The 12981-nt window shown below is 36.6% G+C and overlaps 1 protein-coding gene across 3 annotated transcripts in view; it reads left to right on the top strand.

Moving 5' to 3' along the window:
* The window catches only part of PYGB (glycogen phosphorylase B), an 83848-nt gene that overhangs the window by 10244 nt on the left and 60623 nt on the right, over positions 1–12981 (top strand). The window contains exon 2 of one of the 3 annotated variants that reach the window (XM_044660768.1): positions 11455–11556. The exons of the other annotated variants lie outside the window; for them this stretch is intronic. Within the exon in view, the coding sequence (XP_044516703.1) occupies positions 11455–11556 (102 nt within the window). The remainder of the gene's footprint in view (positions 1–11454; positions 11557–12981) is intronic. 3 annotated transcript variants of the gene reach the window in all.

A 12981-nucleotide genomic window follows, 5' to 3' on the forward strand; every position in this document is an offset into this window, starting at 1 on the left:
TTTTTTTTTTATCACAAACCCAAGATAAAGCAATTACTACATTCCTCTAACGTTCCCATCATTTTCATCCTAACACCCTTATTGTTTGTGAGAATGAGATCTAGAATAGAATTAAAATATAATTTCCCCTGATTGATTTCCTTCATCCTTGAGGTTGTCAAATCAGAAAATTATGAGTTTGCTTTTAGCAGAGAGGTCCAGCAAATGTCTGGATAATTGAAGCACTTTATCACTTCTATATCATCACTCTGTAACAGACTTGTGATCTATTACCTAAACTCCTATTTACTTTTTCTGTTCATTGAATTAGGGAGATGGTGTCAAACAGTAACTAACAACTTGCCCACACTGGGGAGGAAACCAGACTACAATGTAATTGGGAAATATTTAACAAAATAGATAAAAACATGATAAAATGTAGACAACATTACATTTTAAAAGTCAATATGTGGCCTGCAAGGATCCTTCCATTAGGATTAATTACCCTCATTTTTATTTGATACCACTGGTCTACAGTCTACTCTAGTAACAGTACCACAGTATTTTAACATTCTGTGCCTTCCTGGTGAGTATAGTTAGAAAAACAATGTAAAAAAGCTTGTGGAATTTCAACTCAAATTTGGTATGATTATTAATGATGTTTGTCAAATCCACATATATCTTGCAGAGTATTACGTGTGACCTAAAAATTAGACCCAGAAAAACCTAAGCTTTATTGCCTCCTGATGTAATGCAAATATAACAAAATTGGAAGTGTTTTTCTCATTTAAAGGATAGATCTTTGTTTCTGTTTTATTATTAAGAAGTTTATGATAGTCTATGACTCCTAGAAAATAAAGCTATTGTTTTTTTTAATAAATTCATTTTCTGTTAACATGTAGAAACAATTTTTGACAATTGTTTTCTGACATTTTAGGATTCAAATTTTTCTCCCTCCCTCCCTCCATTCCTCCTTTCCCCAAGGCAGCAGATACTCTGATATAGTTTATACCAGTGCTTTCATGCAAAACATTTTTATTTTACTCATGATGTGACAGAAGATACTTATCACATATACAATAAAAAAAACTTCATGAAGGAAATGTAGTGGCAGATGATATTCTCTGATCTACAATTAGATTCCAACAGTTCCTTCTTTGGATATGGATAGCATTTTTCATATTGAGTCCCTGCCAGATATCTTGTGAACTTGCTTTGTGGATAATGCTTTTGCCCCTCACAGTGGATCATATACTATTTCTGTTAGTGTTCTCCTGGTTCTGCTCACTTGTCTTTGCATCAGTTCATATAAATTCCAAGTTTTTCTAAACTCTACCTGTTCCATCATTTCTTTGGCACAATAGTATTCCATCATAACCATATACCATATCTTGTTCATCCATTCCCCAAGTGATGGACATTCCTTTAGTTTCCAATTCTTGGCCACTAAAAATATTTTTGCATTTATAGGACCTTTTCCCTTATCTCTTTGTGTTAACAAACCCAATAGTGGTATTTCTGGGTCAAAAGGGTATACATAGTTTTATGGTCCTTTGAGGGTGATTCTATATCGCTCTCCAGAATGGTTGTATCAGTTCACAGTTCGACCATCAGTGTATTAAATGTATCACAATTTTCCCACATCTCTCTTCCAACATTTATCATTTTCCTTTTGGGTTGTGTTAGGCAATCTGATAGTTATGAGGTAGTGTTTGAGTTACTTTAATTTGCATTTCTCTAATCAATAGTGACTTGGAGCATTTTTTCTTATTACTAGACAATTTTAATTTCTTTCTGAGAATTGCCTATTCATATTATTTGACCATTTTTTTTTATTGAGGAATGCTTTGTGGTCTTATAAATTTGACCCAATTCTTTATGTATTTTGAGAAATGAGATCTTTGTCAGAGACATTCACTATAAATATTTTTTCCAAATTTGTTTCCCTTCTAATCTTGGTTGCACTAGTTTGTACAAAACCTTTTTAATTTAATGTAATCAAAATTATCCATTTCATTTTTTGTAATGTTCTTTTTGTCTTGGTTTGGTCACAAATTCTTCCTTTATCCATAACTGTCAGGTAAACTTTTTCATGTTCTACTAATTTGTTTATGGTACCACCCTTTGTTTCTAAATTAGGTATCCATTTTGACTTTATTCTAGAGATGAAGCGAGATATTGGTCTATGCCTAGTTTCTGCCATACTGTTTTCCAGTTTTCCGAGCAGTTTTTGTCAAATAGTGAGTTCTCCCCCAAAAACTTGCATTTTGGGATTTATCACCGAAAACTACCATGTGTTTATTACTTAACCTTTTCCTTTGAATGATAGAAGTTTCTTTGGGGGAAGGTTGTCTATGAACCACTGAAAATTCTTTGCAGAGCCAGAAGTATATCCTTATTTTTAAATGTTTGAGAAAACTAAGATTCAGATGAATCCTTGTCTTCAGGCTTCTTGTCGACTACCCTTTTCATACCAAACAAATGAAATCATGAGTGAGACATAGGAAAAGGCTCTTGGAGGCCCTCAGAAATGTATTTTCCAGGGAGTAGTAATTAATGGGGATAAGGGCTACTGGTATAGAAAGGACATTGAATGACCATATTTTTAATGCTAGTGGTCTGCTTAATTAATTTGAGTATTATGGGGTAGTCATGAGCATGTAGATATTTATAGTGTCATACAATTGCACTACAGACAAGGGATTGTTATTTCATCATAAGGTAAGTCATCTTGTAGTAAATCTAGAAGTTTTCTGCCTACTATTGCTGTACTATTTCTACTGTGTAATACTATGTCTCTACTAATAGATCTGGCTTGTGCATTGTTCTGTATGTTCCCATAGATAATGGATCTATTTGATTTGTAGGTAATCATTATATATATGGTGGGATATTTTGCTATGAATATTAAAGCCAAAGAAATACTCCTATAGAGAGCATCTTTTTTATTTGTATTTAGAATTTACCACAGAAAAACACTTTTTTCCCTCTTCTATTTTAGAAAAATAGCCTTTTTATTTTCTTCAACTTTTGGTTGAATTTTCAAATTATGTTCACTTAACTAATTGTTTTTTAAGCCCTTACTTCCATCTTAGAATCAATACTGGTTATTGGTTCTAAGGCAGAAGAGTGGTAAGGGCTAGGCAATGAGAGTTAAGTGACTTGCCCAGGGACACACAGCTGGGAAGTGTCTAAGGCCAGATTTCAACCCAGGACCTCCCATCTCTAGGTCTGGCTCTCAATCCACTGAGCTACCCAGCTGCTCCCTATGCTCACTATTTAGGAGACAAAGTAGGTCCTACATTTGCCCTGAGAATCTGGAAAGTAGAGCTGACTTTTAAAAGGTGCAATTCTAGTAATTTTTTAAATATTTGTTTTCTGAAAGACTATGTATTTCACAACCTTGAATTGGGTTTCCTCAAAGAAGCTCTAGTTTTATTCAGAAGTTCAACAAATGTACTCATGTCATATTTCTAAATTCCTTTAAATGAAGTCAACTATTTGCTTCTAAATTATAACACTTTTTCTTTTCAGTATAATCTGAGTTGCTGAAGGAGGATATACTTAGGATCATAGTTCTAGAGCTCAAAGGCCATCTAATTTTCTCATTTTATAGATGAAGAAACTGAGACCCTAGGAAGTGAAGTGACTAGCATTTAAGTCACACATCTTCATCAGAGATAGGATTTGAACCCAGGTCCTATGATTCCGAAGACAATGCTTTTTCATCATAATATGATATGACCCTACAGAGGGTCCTATTTGGGAATGACATTGTGCTAATTATATTAAACCCCACAACACTTTATTGATAATATCCAGAACTACTTAAAAGTGTTTGGTCTAACTGATCACAAAGGAAAAACCAAGTGGATGAATATGCCTGTTGTCCAGACTGTTATACAAGTCTTTAGGCATGTGTGTGTGTTATATAAATATTTGCAAATGCATAGTGAATTGGGTCCAGAATTGAACTGGAGGAGAGAACAAGCTGAATTATTTTTGAGAAAGTGGAAAACTCTTTTATTAACCTCTAAGCTTCTTGAAAGAAAGGCCCAACGTTATGGTGCCCAATACTATATAATACTATAAAATAATACTTATAATAAATATAATCATTTGGTGGTATTATGTATAGCTGAGAGTAATATGGAATATTACAGCCTCAGTGGAATTTAAATTGAGTATGAAATCTCTAGAGAATAGTAGGGAGGCCTATGATGGATGTGAGCCCACAGCCTCAGATTACAAATAAGGAATCAATGAAGTAGTATAAAGAATGTCATCAAAGAAATGTGCAAATGAAAGAAAAGATGGGTGGTCATTAGGTGAGAGTGAGAGATATATATATAACTATTAGGTGTATTTCTTTGGTAGCTTCAGAATTTCAGTCTGAAATGAGGAAGGATCTCAAAATGTTGAATGTACTCCTGGTAATGAACTTATGGTTGTACCTGAACTAGTCACACATAGGATGGTGAGAGGTAGATGAATTGCGATCTGAGTTGTCATCTGTTAGATGACAGAGCCATTTTGGTACTTTTGACTTGTGCAATCTCTAATAGAAATGTTTATGATAAATTTATCTGCTTGACTTTTTAATACAACTTTAACTTCTCCTGTGCATAAGTTTTTATACCTTCCTGCCTTTATTGATTTACATTTTATTACCACTCCAATTGGCTTATTACATAATGATTTCTGTGGCACTCTCCTTTTCCAGTTCCTCCATTTTATGAAGGCAGTGTGAATCCAATAATATTTACTTATGGATCCTCGAAATTAAGATGTTAAAACATACTAAAGGCTACTTAGAGAAGCTGTGATTTGCAACAAGCTTTGTAGCATGGGAATATGAGTACCCAATAATGATCACAGTTTTCATTGATGTGTCCTGCTCATTGAATGTTGAAATGTATGGCCATCTAAGATTGTCATCATGTTCACCTGTCCTACTTTCATCCAAGTACCCCATGCTAATTCAGTCTATTTCTGTTGAAGTTGTACTCATTAGGTGTCTGATGCTTTTAGTAAGTAGTGCTGTCAGACGAAATCTGGAGTTTTCCATTCCATTTGAGATTGTGTAGAGCTGTCATCAGTGAGAAGTGCTACCAACTTGTGACAAGAACTGAAAAGTAAAAGATCTGCTTCTACAGATGCAGTTTGGAAAGGGCTGCTAGTCATGTATAATTATTTTTTGCTTCACTTGCAAGCTGCCCAAATTAGTTGTGATAGCTTTACTAACACTTCACCTTCAAATGTAAAGGACAATAATAAATACATATTCACATTTTGTCAGAACATCCCTCTATGACCAAGTAATTTGCCCTTTAAACCAGATTACTTTTCTAGTCTTGGACCTGTGCCTTTTTCAGCCTTTCATATAAAAATAACAGCTCTCCTTCATCAAACTCTTCCCACCAAGTTTCTAATAGGTACTCTTCTGACTTTAGTAATATATAGATAGTGACATATAGAGAGTGGTAAAAGATACTGACTTCTGACTCTAATAGATTCTCTTCTGACTTTAAGCTCAGCCATTATGTCAATTATTAAGCATTTAGAGTCAGAAGGGACATTTGGGGTCATTTATCTATTCCAAGTCTATTATTTTGCAAACAGGCCCAGGGAAGTTAAGTTACTTGCAAACTGGCACACTAAGTGGCAAAGATAGGATTTGATCCCAGGACCTCTTAGTACCTAGACTCAGTGCTCTTTTCACAGTGCCACAATGTTTTCTCTACTTGGATGTTGGCCTACTTGATGGAGAGTGAAGGCAGGAGCTTTGTTTTCCCTGTTAGAAGATATAGCTTATTTGATTTGAGAGTTAGAAATATTTTTTGCATCTCAGTTCAGTATCTGATGTTATTAACTTTCTAGTGGAAACAATTATGCATGGGGCTTCAGTATACTTGGGTTCTAATTCTGGTATTATGAAGAATCATGGGAAGAAAAGTGGAGAAATTATCTCCCCCTCCCCTTTTTTTCCTTGGGGAATAAATCAATCAATCAACAAGTATTAAATATCCACTGTGTGCCAAGCACTATGCTAAGCCTAAGGATAGAAGTATAAGGATGAAACAAATCCCTGCTTTCAGTGAGCTTACCTTTCTAATGCAAGATACAAGAAATACATATGAAAATATATACACCATAACTATGATAAATACAAAAATGTGCAAAGTAGGTAAATCTAAGATAGTTTGGGAGGGAAGGTGCTAACAGTTGGAGAATTAGGAGAGACTTTATGAGATTGATAGTTCATGTGCTGCATTTTAAAGGAGCAGAGGGACTCTAAAGGAGAGAATACATTCCATGAATGGCAAGTAGAAAGGCATGAAGGTGGGAGATGGAGCATTGTGAGTGAGGAACACATGAAGGCCAGTTTGGTAGGATGGCAGAGTGCAGGAGCGGAGAGTAATGTACTTTGCGGATGGAAAGACAGGTTGTGTAAGGCTCTGAAAGCTAAGGAATTCATATTTTATTCTAGAGAAATAGGAAGTCACTGGAGTTTGTTAAACAGAATGACAGAATCAGATAATACTTGAGGAAAATTCCTTGGTCAACAATATTTAGGTTGGACTGGAGTATTGAGTCTTGAGGCAGGGAGATTGGTTAGGATTCTGTTGGGAATCATTGAGGCAAGAGATAACAGGGCCTGAAGGTGGTAGCTATGTGAGTGGATAGGAGTTGAATGTGAAAGATATTATGGAAATAGGAACAGCAAAATCTGGCAACTGATTGGGATAAGGAGAGGGAGGAGTTGAGGATTATGAAATTGAAACACTGGAAAATTCGTAGCACCTTTGACAAAAATAGGAATGGTTGAAAGAAGTGGAGAGCCTTTAGGACTTAGAAAAGTGAAATAAAGTCAACTAGCATTTATTAAGTGCCTACTATGTATCAGGTACTATGTTAAGCACTAGAAATAGATAAGCAAAAATTAGTTCTTGCTCTCAAAAATCTCACAGATGCAGAGGACAACATGAAGACAACTCTGTACCTATAAGATATATACAGGAAAAATTAAAAGTTATCTCAGAGGGAAGGAACTAAGATTAAAGAGGCCTGGGAAAGTTGTTTTGTAAAAGTTGGGACTTGAAAGAATCTAAAGAAGCCAAGAGTTAGAGATGAGTAGGGAGAGAATTCCAGGCATGGAGGACAGCCAGTGAAAATTCTCAGAGCCTGGAGATGGAATGTCTCTTATAAGCATCAGCAAAGAGGCCAGTGTCACTTGAATGCAGTATGGAAGAATAGTGTAAGAATACTTAAATGTAGAAGGGCCCATGTTATCAAGGACTTGAAGTTAATAGAAAACCACTGGAGTTTATTGAATGACTCAAGGATGGACTTGGTCAGACTTAGCCTAAGCTTTAGAAAAATTAGCTTGATAGCTGAATCAGGAATCAATTGAAGAGGATGGACTGGAGTGGGGACAGACTTTGAAACAAGGAAACTTAACCAGCAGTCTGTTGCAGTAGTCCAGATATGAGGTGATTGAAGACCTGTTCTATGCTGGTGGCAGTATCAAAGGAGGTAGAAATGACAGGGATTGGAAACTTACTATAAAGATAATGAGTCCAGTTTTAGATTTGTTGAGTTTAAATGTCTCTGATATGTCATTTCACTAAGTGACTGGTGATATGGGATTGAAACTTGGGGAAGAGGCTGAAGGTGAATAAATAGATCTCAGAGTCATCTGTATAGAGATCATAGTTTAACTATGGGAGCAGATGAGAATACTAAAAGAAGAGTATAGAAAGAGAAGAAAAGATAGTTTACCATAGAACTTTGGGAAACATCTACAGCTCAGGAGTGTGATATGGATGATGAGCCAAAGTGGAAAAAAAAGATACTTTGCAAATATATACAAAAGCATCCCTCATATGTAAAAGAAAAATAATTCATTACTTAAGGTCATGGTCTCATTTTGTTTAAATCATTCCTTCATGAGTGCAGATCAAAACCATGTTCTGTTGTGATTTCTGCACTCATATTTTTCCATAGATCCTCCATAGATGACATACCAAATGATGGGCATTTTCCTCTAGCTCCTGTAGTATTTCTTAGATACCAGGGTAACACTTCACCCATTCATTCATCAATTCAGTCATTTTAGGCACTGCTTGGTGCTGGAATTAAAAAGATAAAAATAAGTCTTTGCCCTCAAGGGAAATATATATGTTCTTTCAAAGGAAAACAACATGTATACAAATCCATCTGTTATCCCTCATTCATATTACATGACTAGCTTATTTTCCTGCCCTTTATATGTGACATCTTTCATATAGGAACTAATAATATGTTAGCATAAGATTACAAACCATAGAAATATCAGAAGTGGCCTTTTGTGAAGCTAGGTAGAGCACTGTATATCCTAGGAGTCAGTATCTCTAAGCTTATAAGTAACTAACCTTGGGCAAGCCACTTTTTCTCTAGTTTTTTGTTGTTCTTAGTAAAATGAAGAGATTAAACTCATAGGACTCTAAGCTTGAAAATTTTATAATAAAGATTTAAGTGTCTGTTATCTGCCAGGCACTGTCTCTGCCTTCAAGAAACTCACATTCTAATTGGAGAGATGGCATGCAAACAAATATGTACAAAACAAGCGATATACAGGATAAATAGGAAATGATTAATATAGGGAAGGCACTAGAATTTAGTAGGTTGGGAAAAACTTCATGTTGAAGATGGGATTTTAGTTGGAATTTAAAGTAATCCATGGGTAAGTAGTGGGAGTGGAGGATGAAAATATTCCAGACATAGGGGACAGCCAGGGAAAATGTCAAGGGCCAAAAGATGGAAATGTCTTGTTTGTGAAACAGCCAGGAAGGAGGCTAGTATCACTGGTTGGAAGTGGCACTGTCACTGTATGTGGTAGGGAGTAAAGGTACGGGAAGACTGGAAAGTTAGGAGGAAGGGAATAGGTTATGAAGAGCTTTTATTGCTAAATTTGTTTTGTGTTGTATTTGTTCTTGGAGAGAGTAGGGAGCTCCTAGAATTTATTGAGTAAGAGGGTGATATGGTTGACCTTGCACTTTTGGAAAATCACTTTGGTAACCAAATGGAAGATGCTTTGTAGCAGGGAGAGACTCGTGTCAGGCAGACCCATCAGCAGGCTATTGCAGGCCTGCAATAGTCCAGGCATGAGATGAGGGCCTGCTCCAGGGTAATGGCAAGGTCAGAAGAGAGAAGAGGGCTTATTCTAGAGATGTTGCATAGGTGAAATGGATAGGCCATGGCAATAGCTTGCATATGGAGGTACGGGTGTGAGTTGTGAGAGATAGTGAGTAGTCATGGATAATTTCTAGGTTGTGAACCTGAGGAACTGGGAGAAGGGTATTGTTCTCTCTAGTAATAAGTAAGGTAGAATGTGGGGGATGTGTGTGGAAATTTTAAGGGGAAGGTAATGGGTTCGTTTAGCTTACCATATCTATTGCACATCCATTTCTAGATGTCTGAAAGGCAGGTGGAGATGTTAGATTGGAGACTGTGGCAAGCTAAGTAAATTTGAAATCAACAGGATAGGGATGATAATTAAATCCATGGGAGCTGATGAGATCATTTCATGAATTATAGTACTGTCAAAGTAAATTGATACTTTGCCCAAGGGTTTAGTTTTAATTTGAAAGTCTTACAAATGATTAATGAGCATCTCACATAATAATCTCACAACTCACAGTTGCACATAATACTCTAGTTGCTTATCCAAACAACCCATTATAATACTGGTCTTGTGAAAGGGCCAGGGAGAAAAGATGGAAAAGCTTTCCATTAAAGGACATTTCCAGTTCAGCCCATTGAGTAGCTAAAAAAGGTTTGGCATGCCTTCATAAGAAAAGGGGCCCCTGTTCACCCTGAAGCTTTGCTCTACCTAGCCTAAATAAGATCCAGTAAAATTTCAGCCACTCTGGAAATAGGCAGCAACCAGAATAATAAACAGAACAAACAGAGTACTTACTTGGGCAACCAGATTTTTAAAATTTGTGGCTAGGTGACTATTAGCTAATCCCTTTCTAAAGTACACTGTGCAACTAAGGTTAAGTAGCACCTTCTCCCCAGTATTCTCTCTTAAAATTAAATGTCATGAATCATTAGGAAACTTCCTTCACATTGACCATGACATTTAACTTGAGTCTTCCTGTCTCCAAGCCCAGCACTCTTATCTCCTGTGCCACTTAGCAATCCTGGCAATTCTTATACCCTACATGTTTTAATTACTTGTCTCATTTTGCAGACCTTTTCTTCTCATCTTAAACCCCAAGCTATATCTCTTTCCTTTTTTTTCCCTTCCTTCTCTAGAAGTTGAACTAGTGGCCTACTTCACTGAGGCAATATGAAGACTGGCTACATGAGTTTTCTTATCACATGTTACTATCTATACCTCATACTTTTTTTTTCTCTTTTTACTTATTTGTTTTTAACATTATTTTTGAAAATTTCAAATTCTCTCCATTCATCACTTACCTCCCCCACTTATTAAGAAGGCAAACAATATATTTGTTATTCATATGAAATCATCTTACCTCTCAACTTATTGAAGCAAACTTTTTGTGAACTCCCTCTTCCCATTTCATCATCTTCTATCACTCAGGTGCCTTCTACCATTATCTCCTCCTTCACCCTTGTCTCACATGATAAAGTGGTCTTACTCCTTACTAATGCTACCCCTCCTTGACACAGGCCCTCAGTTCAATGACACTGACCTCCTGGCTGTTGCATGAACAAGATACTACATCCTCAGCTCTTCCTAGTGATTTCCCTGGCTTCCTTTAAATCCCAACTAAAATCCTATCTTTACAGGAAACTTATCTGAACCCCTCTTAATTCTAGTGCCTTCCTTCTGTTAATTCCTATTCTCTATATAGATTACTCTGTGTGTTTATATGTATGTATATGTATTTGTGTTTGTGTACTGTCTCCCCCATTAGATTGTGAGCTTCAGGGAAGAAACTGTCTTTTGCCTCTCTGTACCCTCAGTGCTCAGCACAGTGTCTGGCATGTAGTAGATGCTCAATAAATACTGATTGATTAATTTATGTAGACTATTGAATGAAACAACCCCCAGATTAAGTTTACTTTACCCCAGATTAAATGCTACTTTTTCTTTGTTAACCTCTTTTGGATCTTATTCCCCCTTTCCCCTTAAACTCTTCCTCCAAACCACCTTGTTTTTTCTTTTGATCTGGCATATTATTTTGTACCTCTAAATATTCACATAACTCTACTTTTTGGAGGTGAATGTGTACACACACATACATTTCCCCACACATGAACACCCAGAAAGCACATTTTACTGTCATGTACAACTGAATCAAGCTCTTAAGGGAAAGTGTTAGTTTTCATTTTTATCTCTTTTAGTGCCCTGACTTTTCACATAGAAAGAAATCCCAAAATTTAATTTAGTAATTAAGATTCTTAGTGCTTCTAGATATAAGAATTCAAATAAACTCAAATTTTTTCCTGTTTCCTCAGCGCATTTATTACCTTTCCCTGGAATTCTACATGGGCCGGACTCTACAGAACACAATGGTGAATCTGGGTCTTCAGAATGCTTGTGATGAAGCTATTTATCAGGTATGTTGTTTTGAAAGCTGAGGCATTATCAGAAACATACTTACAAGTACTTCTAGGAATATCTAAACCAAATATTGTACTATCCTTAAAAAGGCAGAGAGAGGTACAGGCATGGGATTCTCTTTCCTATGGTAGAAGGGCAGTTTGGGTGTCCAAGATAATGGGTTAGATTAGCCTAGGAAACTGTTAAATTGAGGAAGACTTAGGTGTAAAGACTTCTAAAAGAGTCCTTATATTTAAAATCAGATACTGATAGTTATTGGATCTCTAAGCAGAGTTTTGTTATAATAATACTACTAGATGTATGTAGATGATGTATAGAGAGAGGATGATATGACACCTCCCTCTTTTATAACAGTGCCCGGGCAGGATCCTGCAGGTCAATGGATGATATCCCTTCAGGTCCCACCTGAGGTTGATTGATATTATATATGGGCTCTTTGTATCTCCCTTCCCAAAGAAGCTATGAATAACCACTTCCAGGAAGGTACTTTAAAAGCTTTGGTTGTATTTAAACAAAGAGGGGATAATGGGATTGGATAGAGGTATTGGGAAACCCTGATTTAAATTTGGTAATGATGAATCCCTAAGCTGGAGGCAAATAATGAATTAGGATGGCTAGCTTCTCTCTGGTCCAGCCTGGCCACAGCCACACCAGAGTAGGCAAACTGCTGCTTGATGTTTCAGCTTCTTCTTTACTAAATGATATGCCTAACCAGTCTTGAGATATCCACCCCTTTCCACCCTCTTCTTCTCCTGCCCACTTCCCGGATCCCTCCCTGGCCCTGGGAAACCTAGATAACTAAGATGATTGATTTCCTAATATCTAGGGGCAGTAGAATCAGAGATGGTGGTCTGGTACAGGTTGACGATGTTACAGGAACAAACAGGAAGATCTTGCAAGGTTGAGTCTGCAAGTCTCAATCCCACAAAAGACCAGGATCCACAGATCTCAGGTCTCAGGGACAGAAAGGAACCCCTGCTAGGGCTGCCAGGGTGTTTTATACCCCCTGGGCCAACTGCCCTTTCCTGTGTCCGCACGCCCCTCTGGGAACATTCCGACATCCAACAGATCCACCTGTCAATCACAATGTGGACTCTTGGCTCCCAGAGATTCAATATAACAGTTTTGAAGTGGGGAAAGTTTCTGTCATCTTTCTCTCTCTCTCTCTCTCTCTCTCTCTCTCTCTCTCTCTCTCTCTTTTTTTTTTTTACAAAAATGAATTTTATATCATGCATATCTTAAATATTTTTATACTTAACCTCTTTTGTTTTTACATACCTACATACTACTTATTACATACATGCATACTACTGTATAATAAAGACTGAAGAAAGATTAAGAAAAAAAAATTCTTTAAAACTAATCAACATTTAAAAAAATTTTTGATATTATATGCAGTATTCCATACTCCATCCTCTACC

The sequence above is a fragment of the Gracilinanus agilis genome, chromosome 2, assembly GCF_016433145.1.
Source record: "Gracilinanus agilis isolate LMUSP501 chromosome 2, AgileGrace, whole genome shotgun sequence".
NCBI lineage: Eukaryota > Metazoa > Chordata > Mammalia > Didelphimorphia > Didelphidae > Gracilinanus > Gracilinanus agilis.